The following is a 26202-nucleotide window of genomic DNA, read 5'->3' on the forward strand; positions in this document are numbered from 1 at the left end:
GATGGGTTATCAATTCCACATGAAATGTAACTTTTAAATTGTCTAAAGACATGAGTTTTTCACATTGTTCTAAAGTATAAAATGTTGAATCCTACTCAGTCTTCAAAAAACAATCTCTCAATTTATGTTTTGCTATATGGACATTTATTAATGTGTAAATTTAATAATAAGTTGATGTGATTGAACGTCATATATATTGTTGTCATTCAAATAGCAGAAAGTTTCCATTGTTGTCTTTCTAATAGCAGAAATTTATGTTTGGTTGAATTAATTTAGCCAATAATGAACTGGGGGACGCGTTTGTTATTAATTAATTGGTTAATGCTAAAAGCAAGTTTCAGGCTATTGGATATTGGCCTACAGCCAATGAGGAACTGGGAAAAATGAGTTGATTTTATAGGCAAAAAAGAAAAGTTGCCCCATCACTTTTAAAAGGAGGCTGAGACCTAATTTTCGGTCAGGTTTCCCATCCCTTATCCCTGGCGGAAAGCTGTATTGTATATAATACGATGGGATAATTAACTATTAATTTTTTTATAATTTTCTCAGCTAACAGTTTCACATTATATGAGTACATGATAATCTGGTGTAGGATCCAAGTAATAATAAATCCATTAAGAATATAAACATTTATTAATGACAAGTACAATATCAAAACAATATTTACATATATAGGATAATATTTTTGATTAGATTACAAAATTACACCGCAATTTGTAGAAATAGGATCTAGGCAGCTCAAAAATCTTTTAACGCTTTTCTAATAGTCAATTTTTAATAATAAATATAGAAAATTTAGATAAACAATCTCTTAATTGAACCAATAGAAGCACAGTGGAGAAATAATTTAACCCATTATTGGTTTCAAGGCAGTAAAAGGTCGGGTTTTTATTAAATATGTTTTTTTGAGAGATGGTATTAAATGCCCACTCCTTGAACGTCCATTTTATAACTATATTTTCTATGATATAAAAATTGGTTTGACGTTCTAGAATTCTCTGGAAATAGAAATAGTAGGCTATAAATAAATAAATTGTTTAAATAAAGTGATTTTTGAGCTACCCAAACTGAAAGAGACTTTATTTAATCACATATCTTTTTTTTATCACATAAAACATCTTTACATTTACATAAAACAAAACAGATGACACTATTTAAAATTTGCCGCTAAAAAGAACCAATCACATGTCTCCTTTGTTAAAAGACAACCAATAATATGCTGGTATTTTGACATAGAGAAACCAGATTGGTTTATTTTAGCGGCAAATTTGCTATATCACATTTTCATCCCCAAAAATATGAAATTTGTCCCAAACAAGGACAGTAATATCCATCCATAAGTAGTGCAGAAACAGTAAGCAACAGATCACAACAAAATTCACTGATAATTTCTGTTTAAAGCTTGTCAATGTGTGAGCATGTGGATGAAAACTGCGTAATGAACGGAAAAACGAAATTTTAGAGTAGCTCCATTAATATTATAAAAAAACATTTTGCATAAAGAAATTAAAAATCAGGTTTATCGTATATCTTCATAATAATGATCTTACTGGAATGGGAATTTAAAATATTCTGTTTTTCTATCTTTGATCATGTATTCGCAAAACTCTTTTAAATAACCAGCATTTTAGATATTAAAGAAAACCTTAATCTAATTTTACAAAATAAAACTACATATTTTATCTTTCTGACAAGGATTTAAAAATAATTTTTGCATTGAAAGGCAGATTTATAAAATGAAAAGTTAACATTTTTTCATATTTTAAATATCTTTTCATAATCTAATAATGTTTTCCTTATTTTCTTTTGTAAATTCCAGGGCTCAGCAGCCGCGCATAATCGTATGCCGTGCCCAACATCAAATTAAACCCCGTTTGGATGCATTAATAATTAAAAAAAAGATTACCATATTTGGGTCAGGTTTTGCAGCTATTTTTTTTTATTTGTAAAAGGTTGATTACCCTGAGGCTTACATGCGGCTGAAGCGCGGCTGCCGAGCCCAGAGATGGATTCTTAAAAAGAATTAGGGTCTCTGCATCAATGTTAAGGCAAAATTGTTTTTTTTTTGTGAAAAATCCTCCAAATAGCATGAAAAATCTACAAAATTGAATAAAATCTGATTTTAATAGCCTTTGTATAATTTTAAATAACTTTTGTAGATTTTTATGTGATTTTAGATGATTTTTCACAAAAACAATTGTGCCTCACCAGCGATGCAGAGACCCTTTTTTTTAAGATCCACCTCTGGTAAAGTCTATTTCAATTTCTAAAGTTTAAATATCAAAAATAAAATGATACATATATACTTTAAGTACAGCTTCTAACAAATATGTTAAATTTCTTATAAAAATATCAATATCTTAATTACAAAACATTTCACAGCACTTTTCGTATTCTTTATTACCGGCTAGATACATTTTTTCTTCTTCTGATTGATAATTTAAAGTAGTATGGCCTCGATTAATATCCGCTGGATTAGAACCGGTTCTATGCCATACTGAAAAATCATGTATCGAATCGTATTATAACCAGTTTTCTACGAATATAAAAGTGTACAATCATATTTTTTTAGCCTAAGCCTTCGGCATGTTTGGGCTAACAAAACTGGTTTTAATCTTATAATTGTAAATTTTTATATCCGCCGAAAGCGATGCTATAATATAACTATTCTAAGAACTCGCTCGCCCCCTATTTCGACAATTTTCTACGAAGAATAAAATAAAAGTAGTAAAATCAATTTAAGTTTTTTTGGCCTGAGCAAACTAAATTAGATCTTATAATTTTTTTTCAATATTCGCGGAAAGGAGGTTATAATACGATGCAAATTTATTCTAAGGCAATTTATTTTTTAGGAACTTTCGATTCAGATGAATTTTTAAAATCCTCAAATTACATTATTTAAATGTTATAGTAATGTCAAATTTTTTTTAGAGTAAACATTAAACATATATACATGATGATGTTGGAATTAGACTGACACACAGCTATTAGACGTCGTAGGCATTAGACTGGTTGTTCTTCTGATTTACTTGATTCACATAGTACAACAAACATCTAAAAATACACTCAATTAATCAAAACCTGTTGTTTGCAATTTTTTTTTTACATTTTATGGAATTTATAAAATGAAAGTGGCTATAACTGACATAGTTTTGAAACTTTCTACAGGATGTTTGTTGACGCCCTCTACTACTACTCCCTCTATGGCCCCTGGAAAGTAAACGTGAAGTTGAGGGTCAACCCCTGGCCCCTACCCCTCCATTAAGTACTCTAGAGGCCTTTAGGGGCGTAGCTACTAGTAGAGACATAATTGAAACCCAAAGTCTTTGGGTTAATAAGTATATAAGATAAATAAAAAGTTAGAAAGGTCGTCTTAACAAGAATTTTACAAAAGAAATTTTTCAAGTTGTAGTCAAATGAATTTTAAAGATGGAGTTTGGCGTTTTCCCTAAAAGTGCTTTGTTGAGCACTGTAACCCTCCTCCTCCCCCTTGAACAAAATAAAAAATAAGGTGGGTGGAATGAATTTTGTTTGATCATTACTTTAGGTTATATTTGATACAGAGTAGCCCCACAGGATTTAAAGACTGCAAATATATGCCCCGCAGACTTAGGATAAGAAATAACCCCACATTATTTTCAATTTAAAAAAAAGGAGAGGGGGGGGGGGGGTCCGTCCTCTACTGGTACTTTGTGGGAAAGTAACTAAAATAATGAATTTAGGATATACGACGTGGATATAATGACCAAGAAAAATTTGTTGTCAATATTATTATATTGATTATATTTATATTATATTATTCATATATTATAGACCTTATTTAGTATTCAATTCGTTTATCCAGGAGGAGGGGATGGGGTAAAGGTAGTTAGCGTTATTATAGCCTGCTGCGAGCATAACTTTATCTGTAAAGTTTACCTGTAAACATACGCATACTGCTCCCGGGTCTGAACCATATATCTTCTAAAATAATAATAGCTATTTATCGCACCGTATTATAGATAACTTTTAAAATATAAAATTATGAGATTAAAACCAGTTTTGTTAGTCCCGAGGAGCCGGAGACTAGCAAAACTGTTATAAATTTTATTTTATTATTCGTGGAAAATTATCTATAAATGATATTTCAGTGTGGTTGAGAACTGGTTCTAATCCAGCGGATGTTAATCGGTTTCGAAGGCATGCTGGATTTACATTTTCATAAATAAAAAATAACAGCATACTAATGTACAGTAAAAGTATAAAATTGAAATTTTTTCCTTTTTCAGCAGTTAGACAAAACAGTGTAGTGACTGTATCAAGAAATATGTACGACAGACGCACGGCAGAAGGAAGATTGACTTACAGACAAAATCTATCATAGAGGAGTTCTACTGATGGATCTTAGGGCATAGAACCATGGACGATAAATTTATTTAATTCCCAATGATGATGAGAAACAGAATTGCTCCCCATCAGTTGATTAAAATAACTGGTTAAAAAGTTTAAGCACTGCTAGTTCGAGTCAATCAATCAAAAAAAAAATTACTAAAAATTAATTTGACTCATAATACATCCTTATAAACGGACTTACTAACAATTTTAATTCTAGAGTAGTTACACTGTTATCAACATACCTATCTTTTCTTAGTTGGTAGACTGTATTAAAAACATCCAGAGCTGTTGTCTTATTATTATCTAGCATACTCATAACTTGATCAACACAAATATACGTTCCTGAAATTAAACAACATTGGTTTCAATTAAAACATGAAACAACAAAATTGTCGTTGCTTTCCCTCAAAAAGACTAATGATCACAGAACCCCCTCTCTACCCTTCTTTTTGTAATTTCTTAGGGAGAAGCTGAATGTCATAAAACAACTGCAAATTAGCATCATAAAAAACACATGATATACTGCTAAAATATCTAAAAATTTTGTTTCTCCTTTCCCTTCCCATAAAAAGTTCGTGCAATCCAAAGGCTGGTTGTCTGTAGCACGTTTGGCTGTGTTATCATGCTCTTCAATAGCAAGATTCGTTTCAGAGATACACCAAAACACGTCCTAATTTTATATCCTGTCCTTTAACATTGACTACTACATTGACTGTTTACTCTATGTCATTTATTCATTTATAGAATTATTGGTTAGAATGTTGGGGCACAATTAGTTTGAACAATTTAATTAAGGTTAAAAGTATCCAAAGTTTTAAAGCCAAAAAATAAGATAAGCTTGGTTATAGAAAACTTTGGGTACCATACCAAATCATAATAAACAAATTATCCCTAATGTAGATAAAAATTATAGTGGATGAAATGTTTGGCCACATTTAGTTTGTCTCAACCAACTAAGATTAAACACAACAATAATATAAGCTTGGGTATATAAAACTCAAAACTTTGGGTTCATTCATACCTGATCTACCTACCCCCGCGCTACAGTGGACCAAAATTGGACTTGATCGGTCATTCTAAACAAAAACAAACAATTTCAACATCGATAGGACAATTTTAACATGTCCAAACTAGTGATAGTGATAAGATCATTTTCTTTTCTAACTAACTTTTTTTATTACAGAAATACAATCATCTGTCTAGGAATATGAACAAGGTGTCTGCTGTGCTCTCTTAACCTCCCCCTTTAGGCTTTTCTATCAATAGGGTAGGTTTGTCTGTCGGTAATTTCTTAACGGTCCGCTCAAATTCCTTATGACATACTTTACTAAAAAAAATCAAAACTAAAAATCCAAACATTCTTGTAAGGTATAGCCATTGTTTTTTGAGAAGTGGAAAAAACTGAAAATGTATAAACATACTCTAGTAAATAAAATACTAACTAAATACTTACTTTTCTATTCTTGTGAACAAACTCCTTGTAGGAGACTCTTGTTAGTTGAACAAGTTGTATAAGCTCTTCACAGCTGTGTGGTACAGTTCTAAATAAATTTTAGTTCAATTTATTACCACAGGGTGTCTTTTTACAATATTATTATAATTCAGGCTCTTAATAGCTGTGTGGTACAGTTCTAAACAAATTTTAGTTCAAATTTTTAACACAGATTTCTCTTTACAAATAATAATTATAATACACGATTTTAATAGCTTTGTGGTAAGTTCTAAATGAATTTTATTTTAAATTTTATTTATCCCAGAGTTCTCTTTGAAGTGATAATAAAAACACAAGCTATTAATACCTGTGTGGAGAGTTTTAAACGAATTTTGAATTATTAAGTCAGATGTCACTTTATAAAAAAAAGGCATTTATAGGTTCTATAAATATTAAACTGCTCAACATGTCTGTAACTATGCATGTATAATGTATAACTGAAATCCTCAATATTCTTGAAATATATCTGTTGATGTTTGTCTCATTTTTAAAGCATTTTACATGTTGTTCAACTTCAGATATAACTACAAGAAACCCAGCAAAATGTAACCTGTATTTCTAGGGGGTAGGGGAAGTCGATCCCTCTATTTTCAATTGTAGATTTAAAAAGAAAAGTTATAAAAAAAAAACTTTGGGGGGGTCACTTTTCTAGGAGAGATTTCTCTTGGGATTGTGGTGGTACACTCCCCCAAAATAGTTATAAACCCCCCAGGACCTATGAGCAGCTATCCTCCAAAGGAGAACCGATCAAAATGTACGTTATACCTGTCTGGCCACATTATGTACTGAATTTGTACTATAACTCTGCTCTCAGGTACTGAATCATGTGCCACGTCAAATTTTCTAACCACATACGTGGGCGCCTCCTGGTGGTCAAACAGCTGAACTCTCAACTCACCAAACCTCTTTGATTGTCCTAAACAAGGAGGAAAACATTTATAAGTAGCGAAGCACAAAAAATCATGAAATAGACAAACAGACAAAGCGAGTAATAGAGCAGGTCTCATAACAAAGAAAAGAGAGAATATGCATAAACTTATAAAAAATCACGAAACCTTCGCTACTAAAATTGAACAACGATGGTTTACATAGAAAAGAACTTTAATGTAACAAGATTAGTTTTAATGAAAACTGACGCCTTTTAAAATGGAGAAAATCAAGATTACTCTCCTTTCAAGAACAGCCATACACAATACATAAAACGTCTAGAAATTGTTTATTGAAAATCCAATGAAAAGAGCGAACCCTCGAGGATAACAAAACTGGTTTCAATCAAATGATTTTTAATTTTAATACCCGCGGAATTTCCATACTACAAGGCGATAAATAACAATTCTAATACTTTAAGCCGACACAAATTGAAGATCATATGAAAAAGGCATAAAAAGGGTCGAACATGACTTTTATATGGACATATTTACATTAGAACTTTAACTCATAGTAGATGCACAGACAAATCAAATTATAGAGTAGTTGCTCTATAATTTACCTATATCCTGTGGCCAATAGGCATTACATTTTACCCCACAGGACTCCACTACAGCTGTTAACATGACTATCACCCTAAAATTAACAGTTTACAGTTATGATAGCTGGAATCATAAAAATTTTAACTGGTTTTCAGCCTTCCTAAAAAATCATGTACAAAGCTGGTTGTAATCTAATATTTTTTCATTTTAATATCCACGGAAAGCTGTCTATAATACCATTCGATAAATGTCTACCTATACCATTACCTATATCTAAAACCGGTTTGCTTATGCAGCACCTTAAAGCTTAAACTATCTAATTAGGTAAGGATATTATTATTCATATTATAATCTTATTTGATTCTATCTATGAAAGGTTATTTTATCTGCATAGGTGCTTTCCCTTAAAGTGTATTTCGAGCAAAAACAACACTTACACGCTTGGTTTTTTATTAAATGAATAAGTTAGGGTACAATGTTTGGCACTTTCGATATAAGTAAATGATAATAAAAAACCCAGAGAATGCGATAATAACTTCAGAAAAATCGAAGAAAATAGTTTTAATACTTAATTAACGTTTTTAAGTTTTTCTTCAAAAAGTTTAGATAAGATGCCTTTAAAAGTCGTCTATGATTTTGTCAGGGATAAAAATGTAACTTTAAAATAAGAATTACAACATATTTTTTTCAATTAGTACAAAGTAAAATTTTGAACATTTTATTGATCAGTATATTTTTTAAAATGTGAAGTAGAAACCTGAATATTTTATCATGAAAATTGTGTTATGATTTGATTGTCTGCTAAATTACAAGAAAAAAGATACTGACAGTACTTGTTGGTTCTTTAAAAATAATTAGGTAGATTACTTTCAGAACCCCTCTTTTTGCAACGTTATTTCAATAGAACAGAGCCGTAGTCTTAGTGTACTCAATATCTAGACAGCCAACCATTGTTTTAGAATTGTTCAATTTTTTTAACTTCTGATAAAAACAGAATTAATGGTATTTTTGTAAATATTATACCTCCAAGAAATGGCTATACTTCCCAATCATATGTTGTGTGATATTTAAGAGGAATTATTTTGATATAATGTCATTAAAATATTCGTTAAAAAAAGTGCTATTCTAGCTTATACTTTACATTTTAATGTGTATGATAATTCAAATAAAAGATAATGAAGATTTATATTATATTTAATTGTTATAATTATAAAGAAAAACCTGGAAACAGTAAAAAACTGACTTTATTTTATTTACGTAGGGAAAATTTTGTCAAATATTTGAATAAAAAAACAATATAAAAGAAAATAAATTATTTTTAATATAGTCACAAAAAGGCTTAATGAGTTTAGGAAATATTTCATTCACTAATCATGTCATTTAAACTCTATTACAAAGAATACAGTGTAAAAAGATGTTCTCGTTTTAATTTTAAGTAATTTGAAATGCATTTTAATACCTTTTAATGATTTATTTTTTGAAACATCTTTTTATAAAATGTTATTGATTTTTGAAGTTATATGTTAAAATGTTTTTAAATTTTGTTAACATTTTGTTTTAAATGTAGAAAATTGGTAATTCTAAACATTCAAAAAATGATTTTATTAAATTTTCATCACTTAAATTGCATGTTTGATGAAATTTTCAACTGATAATTCAAGAAAAATCGTTTAAGTTTTATTATATTTTACTTTGAAATGTTAAAAAAATATAATTATTGTCAAAAATGTGGAAGTTATACTTTCCTCAAAAAAAGACCTAAAACATGCAAATTAACACATGTAATGAGATTTTTTTTCTTTCAGGTTTAATTTTAAGTAATTATTGATATTTTTTGTAAAAAGGATTTTATATAAAAAGTTTTAAAACTCGAGTTATGTAGTGGTTCTAAAAAAGGTTGCGAATTTATGCAATTTTCTTGCAAAAAAAAATGTCTAGGATTTTAAAAATAGCAAAGGGTGTTATTAGACGTACTTACAGATACAATTGCAAAGTCATTTTGGCCAAACACTAAAATAAAGTTTTGACATCTGAGGGTCCAACCGTGCTTAGTTTTTAAAATAGAATTACCTAACATAACCTAACACACAAAAATATAGACAAGTGAGGATTTGCAGGTTGTCTGTCTATAAGATCTCAAGAACGGCTGGAGCTAATCCTATTCCTAACTATACCTGACATCATATTGCCAGATCATAGCCCAGAAAGCTGGAGTTGTATCATCACCAGGACCCTGTAAAAGAAATACTGGTTAGACTGACCAGAGCTGGATCTTTAAATCATTTTAGTGGTGAGCCAGATCGGGGTGAGCCAACTTTCCACCAATGAGAGCACAGCATTTTATAAAATGCCGCGCTGTGATTGGCTGAAATTCGGCTCACCCCGATCTGGCTCACCACTAAAATGATTAAAAGATCCAGCTCAGATAATACTCAAAATGCAAGGGAGGCAGGGGACATTGGACTGTAAATTACACTGGTACCAAAAGTTTTCAGTACTATAATTAAATTTTAGTTGGTTAGTTCCAAACAAGTATTGTCCAAACTTTTCAACCAATATTTGTATAATCTACAGATCCCTACCTCTAGTAAGTTATTAAAGCTGTTTATAAAGGTTATAAAAATAGTTATGTATCGCATCGTATTATAGACATCTTTCCGTGGATAGTGTAATGAAAATTTATAAAATTGTCTTTCATAAGAAGCATTATTTTTCAGTATGAAGGAGAACTGGTTCTAAACCAGCTGATATTAATCAGTTTAGTACCCATACTAAAAAAAATGTTAATATTAAATGTTGAAATTTATATCAATTAAATTTCAATTTTCCTCTACACAAAAAAAACATAGTAAACTTAAATTTGTATTTAAATCAATTTCCTTTCTTAATTAAAACAAACTGAGTACGGTCATAACACGCAACTTCAGTATTTATTTGGATCAGCATTTTTCTCCATAATAGACAGGAAGTGAGTGAACATTTGACTTTAAATTTTGCTGGTACCAGAAGTTTAATTAACATATTCTCTCATTTGTTGGGTTAATAAATTAGGGTTTGGATTATAAATAGAAGATAGAGTGGGGAAGATAATTGGAAGGGCTGATTTAATAATTTAAAAAAATATTTCTTTTAATTACATTGTAAAGAGCTAAAACATGAATTTTACATTTAATTTAAATAAATGAAATATGATATTATTTATTCATTATAGATGACTAAGAACTGCGTATTTTTTTATTTCAAATGTAATCAGTTTCAAAATGATTAATTTGTGTGGATAAAGGGATAAAGATTTGTGACTTTAGGGCAAAGCATCCGCTTGTCGTTGGGGAGGGGAAAGGGTTCGAATTTCGCCCAAAACCACATCCTAAGAGTTATATCTGCTGCAGCTAAATCACATGCAATAGTAAAAGTAGGGGAAATAAACTTGGCCTAAAACAGGCGCAACTTATACCATGCAAAGTATGACTTCTAGACAAATGGTTGGTTGGTTTGTCAAAATAAATTATAAATGGTTTATATTAGCGAAATATTTAGGGAGGGAGGGTATAAAGTAGCCTAAAACTAACCAAAGATATTTATAAAGTTTTCGAAAAATTACACCTTTTATTGACCACCATTAATTTTCACCTTTAACCATCTAGAGTTATACATCTATTGGTTGAAATAAGATACTATTTATATAAACATGTAGAAATTATACTATTTCACTTATCAGCAAAAATATTGTTAAAATTGTATTCTTATTTAACAGGAAAACTGCGTATTTATTATTTTCAAAACGAACATAATTATACAATCTATGCTTTGCTAATTTTTTGGCAGTAAACGTCAATAAATCACAGAAATTGACATTTTGGATAGATTATTTTGGATCCTTGTAAGGTTAATGTTAGCCTGAAGGCGTTAACTTTTCTTTAACAGACTTATTCGTAATGAGTTGTTCTGTAGACGCATTCGCAAAAAAACTATTCAGTTATAAATCTTTCTCAACCCAATTTAAAAGGAAAAAAGTCTACTTCATCATTCGCAGCTACCCTATAATTTGGGTCCAGCCATATGTCTGTTAAATTACTTTGGTTTGCAAGATTTTCATCCAGCTATTGTTAACCTCTAATGCTGCCCTACTTATTGCAGTATACTCAGGTTTCACAAGTAATGAAACAATTGTTGATATGCATCCCGAATGATGAAATCAAAATTAACTCTTAAAATGTAGTTTAAATTATTGGTTTTACACTAACCAACAAAAAAGAAACAATGTAAAATATCCAATGTTTTAATCTAACGTGTTATGTAATTTTGGGTATGAATATAATTATCAGTTGAATGTCCCATCCCTCCCTGATTAGATTCAAGGTCATATTTAATGTTCAAACTCTTTTCAAGTGTCAAAAAAATAATAATTTTAATTGATGTAAGATCATATAAATTAACAATTCTCATTCTTAATGTCATAATAAAATCATTTTTTAGAGTAGCAAAAGGTGCTTTCCCATAGGCTGTCGGTTTAATATTGATAGCTCCCTCCCCTTTAAATAAATTGAAACTAAAATGGGGTGGTTAGTTTTTCTTCCTATACCTAACTCCTAAGATGGCTCTAAACCTGCGGTACCTGTACAAGTAATTCCCTAACCCTGTGAGGCTACCAGCACCCAATTCAACCTAACCTAATTCGAACTACAGTAAATTAGTGCTATTAAGTTTTATAAACATGATCTTTTATTTATTGACTTTCGTAAAATCTCGATTGGGTTGTACAAAATTAAATTGACCAAAATTTTCCATCACCAATTTTAATATATTGAAGTAAATATCCGTCATAATGATACTGAATATTTTTTTAAATTGCGTTTTTAAAACATATGATCTTATGCAATTATATCATATTAAAAATGTATTAAATTTAATTCTATAAATAACAAATTAATAGCATTCTCGAATGATTAACTTTTGAACTTCATAACGCAAAAATGCACAAGTATACATTTAAAATAAAATATTTTCTTTTATTTTTTGTACAAAAAATTTAGATTTCTAATTTAAGCAAATAAAATAACTTAAAAATAACTTATTTATTTTAGCGAAACTTTATACAGGATGACAATAAGTATAAAATCAAGGCTCTATAGTCAGACGGTAGGAAAACGAACATCAATACTTGTAGAGTGTCAGAACGTATTAGGCAGAATGTCAATGAAAAGGAGATTGATATCTGGCCGTATGTCTTTCCAACTTATGCTTAAGTTCTCGGTAACCACTGCACCGATGAAGCTCTACTTTTTAGGGAATATAGATATTTGTCCTGTGTTGGTTATTGTTGGGGGATTGGAACTTCTCCCCCCCCCCAAAAAAAAACCAATGCAATCACTCCAAATTTTTCGAGCCTTAGTCTTAAAAAAAAATTCCATTCATAAAATCTCTGTATCTAAATCTCGGAAACTTCCCATCGTATCTTGGGGAGAAGCCCCTAGAGGCAATGGGCGATGTCACTAGTTAATTTATAAGTCTAAATAAAATTGGAATCTATTATAAAGTTGCTACGCCTTCTAAATCTAACTAACTATTATAGATATCATCATGCAAAGTTTGAAATCGCTAGGACATTTCTAACAAGACAGACCCCAATTATTGAAAGGCTTCGCTTTTTTCATAAGACGTAAATACCTGGGCTGCAATGTATTTCCTTGATGTTTTATTATCACAAATATCAGAGATGAAGGAGGCGTTTATATAGTCGCTATGCTCTATATCACCAGAAATCTGAAACATAGTTTATATAGTCGCTATGCTCTATATCACCAGAAATCTGAAATATAGTTTATATAGTCGCTATGCTCTATATCATCAGAAATCTGAAATATAGTTTATATAGTCGTTATGCTCTATTTCGCCAGAAATCTGAAACATAGTTTATATAGTCGCTATTCTCTATATCACCAGAAATCTGAAACATAGTTTATATAGTTGCTATGCTCTATATCTCCAGAAATCTGAAACATAGTTTATATAGTCGCTATTCTCTATATCACCAGAAATCTGAAACATAGTTTATATAGTTGCTATGCTCTATATCTCCAGAAATCTGAAACATAGTTTATATAGTCGCTATTCTCTATATCACCAGAAATCTGAAACATAGTTTATATAGTTGCTATGCTCTATATATATCTCCAGAAATCTGAAACAAACCATTATTGGTTCAAAAGTTTGGTCACTCGCATACTTTTGTAAGCAATCCCAATCCAAACTCAACAAAAGAAACCAAAGTATTTCCATTACAGAGGCTGTACCTCCGAAAAAAAGACTTAAAGGGGTTATTCAGAAGAAGGAGGGAAGGTTAACTCTCCAATAAATTAAAACTTTTTATAATTTCACATTTCTAAAAAAATGTGAAATATAATAGATATGTATAGCATCGTATTAATAAAAAGCTTTCTGCCGATATAAAAATGTACAATTAAAAAATTAAAACCATTTTTATATTCGAAGAAAACTGGATATAATAAGATGCTAGACATGATTTTTCAGTATGGCCGAGAACCGGTTATAATCCACCGGATATTAATCGGATTCGAAGCGGAACTGGAAGAAAATCCTTTCATCAATGTTCAAATATTAAAAAAATATTCCTTTGATTCTTTTGAAACTAGAAAATTTCTTGAATATTTGATAAATTTAATATAATACTTAGAATGGCAAGTTTTTATCATTGTTATATTTTATCAATTAATTTTATAACAATTTTGATGCGTTTGAAAAGAAATTACGTAAATAAAAAATCCTCTTAAATTCTTAACGGACAAACAAAAACCGTCACTGGACTAGGGACCTTCTAGACCTATGAGAAGTTTCACTATAAAGGAGAACCATATTGGTGTAGCAATTACCGAGATCCTTCGGGACAAACACACATATATACAAACAGATATCCTATTACTTTTATGCAAGGGTAATTTATAATAGATATTTATCGTATCGTATTATAAACAGCATTCCGCAGGTATAAAAATGATCAATTATAAGATTAAAACCAGTTTTATACATTTTTATATTCGTAGAAAACTGGATATAATACGATACATGATTTTTCAGCATGGCTTAGAACCAGTTCTAATCCAGGGGATATTAATCGGTTTCGAATGAATACTGAAAATAAATGACTACCTTATATGGTGGAATTATTCTTACTCTTGTGCTATCAAACGGAACTATATCATTATACCTAAATAAAACAAGACTCTTTATAGTGCCTAAAAAAATTACGTCGAACAATAACAATGACCAATGATAGGCCATACAGAGATTATATTACCAATGGCAGGCCAGTATACATTTAGCAGGCCATTGGTAGGCCAATATGACGACAAACAAAACAATCAAAAAATTATTTTAATTATGTTATAAAAGGATATAAAATCGGTTATTTAAATCATAACGATAAGGTGGGGATGGGGCTGAAAATATGCATATTTTAAGGAATAAAGTCCTCCTGGCCTCAAAAATAGGAATATTGCAGCAGTTAAAATTTTACGTAAAAATGAACCTAAAAACTAAGTGTTTTCATAAAAGGATGATGGATGCCAAATTTCACTTTGGCTGACTTAAAGTCGAAATTTTTATCTAACCGGTGATATTCACAAAAGTTTTAGCCCTCTAGCTCTAATAGGAGCTGAGATAATATCAACCGGATTAAGACTTGAATGGGGCCCGACTGTAAGCGGATAAACGGACGATAGGGCTATTCAATAGATGTCACTGGGACGATTCTTAAGAAGTCATCTTATGTACAGGTTTATTAAAACTTAAATAATTGATAGAAATGTAACCAAAATAAAATTAATAAGGTATTATTGATTAACTTTATACAAAAAATTATAACAATATTACGGATATTGGACCATTTGTACTTTGGTTTCTATGGTACAATATTAAGAAACCTATGGTATAATATTAATAAACATAAACACAATCAATTTTGGAGTGTTTTAACAATGTTATAACTATAATTATCATTTTTTTGAGAGGTGTAGGTGAGGGGTGTGCCTTACTTGAATAAATGTAGTGGAGGGACAGGTTTAGTTCTTTTTTTCCTTCAATTGTACTTTAAAAGTAGTTTTTTTTTGTCAAGCTTAAGATACTCATGTAAACCGATTGGGTTTTTATATTTTAGGTAAGCTTCACATAGATCATGTGATGGTTTTAGGGCATTTCTTTTTTAGATTTAAGTTTTGTGATGGTTTTAAGCTATTTTTAAATACAAGATGGAAGGGGCATAGATAGCTGCTAGTTATAGAATATAGGCGTAGTTAATGGCTAATTTGTCCATTTACGTAAAAGTATGAATAACATATTATTAAATTATTTTTTTTTATATTTATTTATTCACTTATTTTTTTGACGTCAATTCAAAACAAGAAAGATCTCTCTTAATGCGTTCAATTTTTTTTGAGGTAGCAGCTACTTTATAATTTACATACCCCTTGGAGCCTTTATAGGCACTTACGTTGGAAGGGGGGATTTGGGCACCCATTTTAAAATTTTGCTATAGTTATATTTGGAAACTTGGTAGCCCCGCAAGATTTGAGACCAGTAGGTATAATATAAGAACTTCAGGGTTAGGGTCCCCCCCAGGGGTTAAATATGGAAAAAAGCTACCATGAAGCTTTCTAAAAAAAATTCATCCTTGTTCAGTTCAGTAATTAAAACAATTCTTTAGTAAAGTTTAAATCTATAGTTGTTATTTCGTATTATAGACAGCTTTCCGCGGATATTAAATAAAAATTAAATGATTTAATCCATTATTAATAATATGGTGTTTATCTCAATGTTCGTAGAATACTAAATACGATATGATACATAAACTTTCATTATGGCTTAGAACCGGTTCTAATCCAGCGGATATTGAGGGAAGTTGGCAGTAGCGTCAAACCATCCCAACACTTATATTTAAAGTGCAGACATACATATAAAGAAAAGAGTACCCATAATAAAATTAAATGGTAACTCTATTAGGTAGGATGTCTAATATCCTTTAGAATATGCTTTTTTTACGTTTTAAATAAAAAACCGCAACTAAGGTTTAGTCATATATATTTTTTTTTGCAAAATTGCTTAAACCTGTTTACACCTTTAATGCGCAAATAAAATGCTTTACAATGGTCACAAAAGTAATAAATATTTATTTTTGTGTTTTAATTAAATAATTTAGTTATTTATCGTATAGAAATATGAAAAATTATAGGATTAATTCCAGTTTTGTTAGACCTGAGCGGCAAAACAGTAAGTCAACAAAACCGGGATTAATCCTATATTTTATTCTTTTCTCGTAGATATTTCTCTAAAACTATCCGAAGACTTTTAAGTAAGAAGATAGGCTAAATCAATCCCTGGACCTATGTAAAGCTTCCCTGTAAAGGAGAACCATATCGGATTAGCAGTTATTGGGGTCCTTCGGCACAGACAGACACACAGACATATATTTTTCTTTACCTATTTCTTTTCTTGTTAATTGGAAGTTCCGCCACCATAGTTTTTCTCTGAATAGTATCTTCACACAATCGTTCTAGTCGCAAGAACTCCTGAACATGTAAACAAGGATGAAAACATCCATAAGTAATAAATCATTGTTGAACAAAAGGACGAAGCGAGTTGTAGAGCAGATTCTTGGTTGTTATAAAAAAGAGAGACATATGCTATGATTAAAATTTTACGAAAACCTTATAGACATACATGACATGAGACCGACAGACTGACGGACCAAATAAATGATTACCTGGATCCTCATTGGTACAGGAAATTTTAAACAAATATTTCACATGTCTATCTTAAATAACAGCTGAGTAAAAATTTCCTCATAGCGTTACGGAATGACTGAAAAACTAACAGACAGACAAAGAGAAATAAATAGCAGCTTCGCTACTAAAAAGAAAACTCCTTTCATGAACAGAAATAAATTACAGACCTCTTAAAAGGTCAAATTAAAATCCAGTGCCTACCAAAATCTAAGGCATCATACAAACAGATAGACGTTCAACTCTATATTTCAAATAATTGCTTCGCCTCTGTAGATGGGCATGGAAGGTCAGGAAAAAGCCTAAATCCAACCAAAGACCCCAAGTTTCGAACAGTAAAACCAATTTGGACTAAATTTTTTGGAGATCTGAAGCTTCAAAAAAACCTTACTACTTTATGTTATGATGTGCACCTGTTCAAACGGATTCTGTGTGAGAAGCTGAGCATTTATATACTCAGAAATACTGTCCTTCTTTAACACTACTTGGAATCTTTCCTGAAAAATTTAAATAGTTGGGGTCAGTGGCGTGCGAAGCACTTTGTCTAGGGGGGGGGGGGGCATTTTGAACATTTAGTAAAATTTTGCCCCCCCCACCCTAAATCAAAGTACTCCTAGTCTATTTTTCACCAGTGGGGGGGGGGGCGTTTTGGGCACTAGGGGGGGGGGGCAATCACCCCAAGTGCCCCCTTCGGTTCGCACGCCACTGGTTGGGGTAACAATGGATATACTATTACTTGGAACTTACATCAGATTTTCATGTTCTCTAATAAAGTAAAACTTACAGCGGGCTAAAATAACGATTCCTCTCTACCACCCCCTTTACTACACCCCCCCCCCCCACCCTCCAACTGGATTAACGAACTGACTATTAAACGAGTTTCATGTTAGCAACCTGAATTGCCGATAATTTTCCCTTGTCATAATATCCACGTATATTACACAGCAATTGAGGTAACGTACCATTCATATGAAAACAGTCGTTGATATCTTAAAATCTATTCAGTATTAAAACTTATTTCTTTTATCAGAGATCTTTATGGATAGGACGATGGAAGATAAATTGGTATACTTTACCATATGAAAAAATTACCAATCAATGTGATATACATAAGAAATATTTAATTGCCAGGATGAAACAAGAACCGTCCAAACTTTTCAACCAATTATGGTATTCTAGAGAAGGGGTATTTTGTTTATCATATTGTACCATCCAATGTCTTATCCCCTTATATACCTAAAAAAATTAACTAACCTGACTATATAATCTTTGATATATTCTTGATCTCACCCTAAAATTAAAGAATAATCATTTCCAGTGTGGCTTCGAAACCGATAAATATCTGCTGGTTTAGAACTAGTTATCAGTCATACTGAAAAATCGTGTATAGCATCGTATTACAGACAAATTTCCACGAATATTAAAATAAATACCAGTTTTGTTAGCCTAGGCCTTAGGCCCCACAGGGCTATCACAACAGGTTTTAATCTTGTAATTTTTCACTTTGATATCCGCGGAAAGCTATCTATAATACGATGCGATAAACAACAATTTTGATATTTAAATAATCAAATGTTTTAAAATGTGTTTTAAGACCTTTCACATGCATTTGATGAATGTAAAATTTAAATCTATTGTTTCGGGATATGAATACTTTTCTTCGAAATCATAAAATGCTTTTATAAGGTTTTAAGCTTGCTTTCAGTATTGTTTTTTTAGAATTTAGGATCGACAAGGATGACAACAACCATAAAAGCGAAAATCTGAAATTAAAACGCCAGAACAAACGAACATAACACTCGTAGTGCGTCAAAACTTACTTACAATTTTATGTCTTTTTTATAAAGATACTTCGCTTAAATATTGTACCTTGTTTTCTTGGAAATTATTATTCCAATTTGAATAGGATAATTATATCACACAATTTTTTAAAGATATTAAAAAATCAGAATGTCCTAAATGTACGTACAGTAACGATTGTATAGTTGCTACACAAGTATAATATGTCTAGATTAACTAAACTAAGTAACTGTTACGAACGGACTTACAGACCCTAATTATAGAAAAGTCATGCTTGAAAGATTAAAACTGTGTTTTTTTTATCAAAATTATGAAAAAAATATTTTAATCCCATTATATAGCTGAAAATCCGGTATCTTTGAACTCTTTATAAATGATTTTTTTTATTCATAAACGCGTTCATTTGATAAATTCATAATTTTTTCTTAAGAAAAAATAATCCTATTTATTGGATTATTTTTTTTTCGGTATAAAATTAATTAAATAGACCATTCTTGTTATGTACATAAAATAGACGTAAATACATTAAAAATCGTATTCAATATTTTTTCAATTTTAGTTTTGAAAAAAGGCTGTGAGGGGGGGGGGGGGAAGTCTAGAGACCTCCACAAAAAATAGTCTAAACTTCCCAGAACCTATGAGAAGCAACATTGTAAATTAGAGAGCAATATCTGTTCAGCGGGATCCTTCGGTACAAACACAAAGACAGACTCACAAAAATCCTAAGCTGGATCTTTAAATCATTTCAATGGTGGCTAAATCGGGGTGAGCCAACTTTCCACCAATGAAAGCACAGCATTTTAGGAAATGCCGCGCTGTGATTGGCTGAAATTCGGCGCAACCCGCATTGGCGCACCATTAAAATGATTTAAAGATCCAGCTCTGTTCTTTTTATGTATGGATGGAATTTACCTTGATAATCCTTGAGATTGATACTTTCTTTGATACAAATATAATCCAATTATTCCACCTGAAAGCATTTCGTTTCTATAGAAACATTCTCTTTATCAGCCAATCCGGTCATATTATTCGGAGAATTTATATATTTGGACTGATAGGAAGTTTTCCTGAGCTGGATCTTTAAATCATTTTAGTGGTGAGCCAGATCGGGGTGAGCCAACTTTTCACTAATGAGAGCACAGCATTTTATGAAATGCCGCGCTGTGATTGGCTGAAATTCGGCTCACCCCGATCTGTCTCACCACTGAAATGATTTAAAGATCCAGCTCTGTTAAATGCGCAACGGTCTAGCTGTTTACGAAAACTTAGCGGACTTTCATGCATATAAGCTAACATCCTCTAGTATATAGGAAAAAGTTAAAGAAGCATTCAAAATGTTAGTTTGACTTTAACAAAGCAGTTGACTATTAAATATTTCTATGACTTTTTTTTATCTCTGCAATGTTTACTACCTATCAAAGGCTGAATTTTACAAGTGAGTGATTGGGGGAAAGAAGAATATAATGCCCATTGTTTTATCCTTTTTTCCCTGGACATGTTAACTTCTTATTTTGTGGCTTCTCTGAGATAGGTTTTTAAAAGATGAATGCCGCGTTTTTTTATTCGCGAAATTTAAACAGAGTATACAACTATTTATTTAATTATTTCGCTTTTGTTGGTACGGCCTTCATAGAAGAAAAACAAATCATCTTCAATCCATTTTTGCTGCATATTAATTAATGCATCCTTTTAGAGCTGTATTAGACATTATACAAATGGCTAAAATAATAATTTTAAAATTTTGAATCCTAAAGTTGTATACTCTGTTGAAATTTTATCGTCTTCGTTCAAACAATCAATTTCGAAAAAATGTCGAAAAAAACGCGGCATTCATCTTTCAAAAACCCATCTCTGTTATTTTCCAATAGATTTCCCCCAGAGATCTTAAGGGATACGAAAATGGACGATAAATTGGCTTCTCCTTCTAATCCTGGGTTAGGTAAATGAAATAAAGCTTGGCGGGTTCACTCCTATTGTATCTGGTTCACAAAGAGGACGGTGAAAGTCGCTCAATACGTGACTTTATAAAAATGAGGGATTATCCATTTAGGGGTTTTCTTCCCCACTCCTCCTCTCCTCAACCCCCATTTTTATGACGTCAGAATGGTTAGGTTAAGTAAAGGTTTAAAGAGCCTGTAGTTATGGGGACATACGCAAGGTCAATGGATAAGTTAATTTCTTTTCTCGTATTCATTCGAATCCGGTGGATAGGAACCGGTTCTCATTCATACGAAAAAACTATGTCTAGCATCGTATTATATCCAGCTTTCTACGAATATAAAAATGTAAAATAATTTTTTTTACCCCGTGCCTTCGTCACCTCGGGGTTAAAAAATGGTTTTAATCTTAAAATTGTACATTCTATATCCGCGGAAAGCTGTTTATAATACGATGCGGGAGTCGATTTCGTAGTTAGAAAAAAAGAAGTTAAAAGGTTAACAATATTAAAACCAAAAGTAAACCTTAAAAAATCCTGTTCCTAAATAGCAGTCGAAAAAAACTACATTTATACCATTACGTTATTTACTGACAGACAAGGTAAATTAAAGAGTAGCTACGCAAATTAAAAATGTTTACCTATAAGTACAATAAAGTTACGGAAGGACTGACGAACAGACAAAGTGAATTATAGAGTAGCTACGCTACTAAAAATGTTTTACCTAAAAGTACAATGCAAAGAATAGAGAGTCCAACACCGAGTAATGTTTCTAAACAAATCCACATCAAATATACTAAGCTGTGAGAATGGGGAAGAAACAAAGAAAATGGCCAAGATAAGCAATATTTCATATGAAAATCGAAATTGACATATTGCTGAAAAAAGAACAATTTTTTGGTATCAATGGTCATTATATCCTAAAAGGAATTGATTGGAATAGCGCGCCCATTGATTTTTTTTTAAAAGTGGTAATTCTGAGTCGGTGTAATAGACACACATACATCCTACTATTTAGGCATTTAGAAATCCATCCAGGGGCTGTGATTCAGCCAATTAATTCCATTTGAAATTGCCGAAAATTAGATATTTTGTTGGCGTAAAACTTGTTTTTTTTTATGTAGCTGAAGGGAAGTGGGTAAGAAGGGGAGGGGGAGTGGAAATAAGAAATGAGGTTGTTGGGAAATTTACCCATATAATTGTTGGTCTGAATCACATTCCTTAGTCCCTGAAAGAAATCCAATTACTAATTAATTTCTAATGTTTTCAGCCGTGAAAAATAAAAATCCTATAAAATGAATTAATTACTTACAACATAATGCAATGGACTAGGGCACATTCACACTAGGAGGGCACTGCACACACACACTTTTTGAAGATCATTGTTTTAGAGATTCCAAGAGCAATACAATACATTATCGTTGAAAAATTAAAATAGTAGGTAAAGTAAATACCTAAACCTTTTAAAAAAATCAAAATTAACCCTATCAATATTCCAACTATTTGAGATTACAGATTTAGCTACCTGAATTTTTATCTATAATAAACCATGACTTTGGAAAGGGTAATAAAAAGTCTATTAATAGAGAATACTTAATGTAATAATGGTCGTTTTGGATTTGGGATATAGTTTCAGATAATAATTTGTAGATCTGCATAGCAATGATGATGAAAAAAATTACAATCTACGACTTAAAATATTTTCGAAAATGCAGACAATGGTCGTCGTCTGTTGGGTTCTTTAGGTGATCACTTGAAACCGAAGGAGAATCCCGCCCAAATGAGTAATGTATTGATTTTGTTGGTCTGCATTTATTTTTTTTTCCTCTAAAATCCTTATTCTTATAGCTGTTTGGTAAATAGTGAGATTTAATGTGGTTGCCTGGTGTTAAATGACACTCTGTAAAGCTCTTCTTTAATCGTAATTCAGATCTAAAAAAAATATTACTGAATTATTATGAAATTGAAAATTTTGATATTTTCAAAGAAAATTATAAAGCAAGGATGAAAACATTCATAAAAGCTCAAAAAATCACGGACTAAGGAAATTCACAAAAACAAAGTAACTGAACTTTAAATATTAACAAAACACTTCATATTTTAGATGATTTGCTTGTTGCATAGTGAATAACTGCCATAGGTTATTTAAAAAATTCATGGTAGTAGGACAACTAAAATTTGTTGGATTTACGTTTGAAAAGAAATAGATTAAAACGAACATAATTAAATACAAGCACAAACAGAATTTTGGCAATTATGAAACAATTTGCAGATATGATTTTTTTTCTAGTGGATATTGCACACTATTGATATTTATCATGGAGGGGGGCCACATTAGGCTTTTTATTACACAAGTCCCCAAAGTTTTCCAAAAGCGTTTATTTTTGTTAGCTTCACAACTCTGAAGACTTTTATCGAAATTTGATTGATTGATTCATTTATTTGAGTATTGTAATCTACAATAAAGGTAATTTTGTGTACATTGTGGACGTACATCAATCGGTCATTGTTTCGTCCCTTTTTATCCCTGGATTTTTATGCTGAGTAAACAAATGGTAATCAACTAAATACTCATTTTTGATAGCAAAGCTGCTCTGTTATTAACTTTGTCTGTCCGTCAATCAGTCCGTAATGCTATGAGGGAAATGTGATTTTCTCGGCTGCATTTGAAAATAGACGGCTGAAATTTTCAGTGAAGATTCCTCACAAACTTTATTTTTGAACAATAACATCTGCTCTTTAACTCAACTTTGTCCGTTTGTCTATTCCATGACTTTTTTTTATGTTTCAATGTAGTTATGTATGTTGTCATCCTCGTTTCATTTATTGCATAATTTTATTCATATTATTATTTAAAATTGCATAATCTATAACCATGAAATATTTATTCAATTTCAATTGTTTGAATCAAATGATATTACAAAAATTAATCTTATAATTTTAAGATAAAAATTCAGTTTAGTTTAATTTAAATAACAAGGATGACAAAAAACATAAGCATTAAAGCATAGAGCAGAGTATTGAACGTCGGACAGACAAAGTGAATTATTTTAATTAACAAATTCAGGGATCTAAAGGGGTAAGACAATGGCCAATAAATTAATGTACATCCACAATGATGATATACAAAATAACCTCTTCTGTAAATTACAATTAGTGGTCCAAACGTTTAAAAACTCGACTTAATGAAACAACCAATCAAAATTCTATAAAAGGTCCCCAAAGTTGATAAGCCACCGAACATGAAAACGTTATCATAAAACTGTAAGGACAAGTGTAATAAACAGACCATTGTCCCCTCCCTCCCTGCTCACAGTTGCATTCAAAAGTAAATATCTTTCATTTGCGAAAAAATAAATTAAAAAACTAGAACGTTTTTTTGCCAAGAAAAACAGTTTTGCATATGGTCTAAAATTATGAAACATTTGTGTTAATTTAAGGAAATACTTACATACTTAATTATAGAGATACTTCGCTAAAAAAGAAATACATTTTTCAAAAATTAATGAATAGGATAATTGTATCATGCAAATTATTGCAAAATAAGTAAGTTTTAAATGGACGTACTGACTATAACAGAATGAATCATCATGCAATTTCAAATAAAGAGAACAATTCTAACTTGTTTGAATAAACGATGATTGCTATCCATTACATTAATATATACGAACGGACATACAGAAAGTATAGAAAAGCTTCGCTTTTAAAAATGTGACAGTTTAGCAGAATGAAATTGATGGCTTTAATGACCTTTTTCCAACATGTCATTGTCTATGCAAAATTCAATGCTTAAAACAAGGATGACATCATCCTTAAAACGAAGCAAAACTGACACTAAAATTTTCACAATAAGAATAATTGATACTTAAAACAAGGCCCTATAATTTTGCTACATTTAAAATTTTGACATCATAGTATAATTGTTGCCTATCTCCGATTTAAAAGCAATATTCAATGTATATCAGCATTAATTTTTTTTCTTCAAAATTCTCTAGCAAAAAAGGCATATACAAAAATAACGTGAAAAGACAGCGGGTAGAAAGCTAAGCTTAATAGAACAAACTTTGTATGTTAAAAGTTATTTCTTGTATTCATTCGAATCCGGTTGATAGGAACCGGTTCTCATCCATACGAAAAAACTATGTCTAGCATCGAATTATATCCAGCTTTCTAAGAATATAAAAATGTCCAATCATAAGATTAAAACCAGTTTTTTTACCCGGTGCCTTCGGTTTTAATTCATTATTGTAAATTCTATATCCGCGGAAAGCCGTTTATAATACGATGCGAGAAGTAACTATTATCGCATCGTATTATAGATTTCCGAGGATATTGAAATGAAAAATTATAATTTTATTTTATGATCTTAATTTTAATATTTGTAGAAAAATGACTGTGATACGATGCTATACATGATTTTTCAGTATTGCTGAGAACCAGTTCAAATTCATCAGGTATAAATCGGTCTCGAAGCAATACTGGAATAATTATTACCTATATATTGTATGACCATAGTTGTTCACACCGGCTAATCTAAAAAATTTATATTTTAATCAAGTTACCTAAAAATAAATTGAATACAACATCAACACAAAAAAAATCCCAGATGGACAGAAGGACACAGTGAGTTATGGAGTAGGTGTTCAGTAGTCATAAAAATTTGCATATGTACATTTATCTCTTTTGTTGTATAACCGACAGACAGACGGACCAATGCTACTTGATAAAAAATAAATAAACAAAATAAATCGGAAGTCTATCTGAAGTACTAGCCGAACAAATTACATTTCCTTTATAACGTTATGGACGAACGGACCGACAAAGTGAATTATAGTGTATCTTTACTACTTTGGCACCGTTAACATTTCTTTATACAAATCCTAATGTTCACCTTTTTAGCAGCGAAGCTTTAAAAAATTCACTTTATCTGTCCGCCAGTCAGTCCGTAACGCTATGAGTGAAATGTAATTTCTCGGCTGGTTTTCAAGATATAAAGCTGAAATTTTTCTCGAATATTCCTCTGACACATGCGCATCTTGTAAAAACATTGTTTTGAATGTCTGTCTGTCGGTCGTGCCCCTCCCCTTACTACCCCGACATACCTGACATCAAAAACTGTACAATCTTGAAAGATAAGGTTTGTGTGACCAAATGAGGTATCTGAAAAATAAAAATAATCAATATTGAATTGTGTCTAATCATCCTAAGAATCAATATTCCCTAAATGTGTTGTTAAAAAGGCTGTTTAAATGTTTAAAATGGATATTCAGACTTTTTACTACTTTTTCTAAATTGTACCAAACTGTTACAGGAATCATAAAGGTAAGTTTAAAATCA

At 31.0% G+C, this 26202-nt stretch overlaps 1 protein-coding gene across 1 annotated transcript in view; it reads right to left on the reverse strand.

Annotated features, from left to right (window-relative positions):
- Positions 1-614: 614 nt before the first annotated feature.
- The window catches only part of LOC145332239 (sorting nexin lst-4-like), a 491682-nt gene continuing 466094 nt past the window's right edge, over positions 615-26202 (reverse strand). The window contains exons 5-22 of the mRNA XM_080177194.1: positions 25968-26025; positions 25360-25398; positions 22748-22797; positions 21590-21637; positions 19842-19899; positions 18384-18420; positions 17543-17626; positions 16828-16916; positions 14503-14560; positions 13003-13098; positions 9510-9568; positions 7356-7429; positions 6632-6782; positions 5828-5915; positions 5396-5450; positions 4617-4716; positions 3919-3963; positions 615-3054 (exon numbers count right to left, since the gene is read on the reverse strand). Coding sequence (XP_080033320.1) covers positions 2988-3054; positions 3919-3963; positions 4617-4716; positions 5396-5450; positions 5828-5915; positions 6632-6782; positions 7356-7429; positions 9510-9568; positions 13003-13098; positions 14503-14560; positions 16828-16916; positions 17543-17626; positions 18384-18420; positions 19842-19899; positions 21590-21637; positions 22748-22797; positions 25360-25398; positions 25968-26025 — 1256 coding nt within the window. The 3' untranslated portion in view covers positions 615-2987. The remainder of the gene's footprint in view (positions 3055-3918; positions 3964-4616; positions 4717-5395; positions 5451-5827; positions 5916-6631; positions 6783-7355; positions 7430-9509; positions 9569-13002; positions 13099-14502; positions 14561-16827; positions 16917-17542; positions 17627-18383; positions 18421-19841; positions 19900-21589; positions 21638-22747; positions 22798-25359; positions 25399-25967; positions 26026-26202) is intronic.

The sequence above is a fragment of the Acartia tonsa genome, chromosome 11 (genome assembly GCF_053477335.1).
Source record: "Acartia tonsa isolate MP-2025a chromosome 11, ASM5347733v1, whole genome shotgun sequence".
Taxonomy (NCBI): Eukaryota; Metazoa; Arthropoda; class Copepoda; order Calanoida; family Acartiidae; genus Acartia; species Acartia tonsa.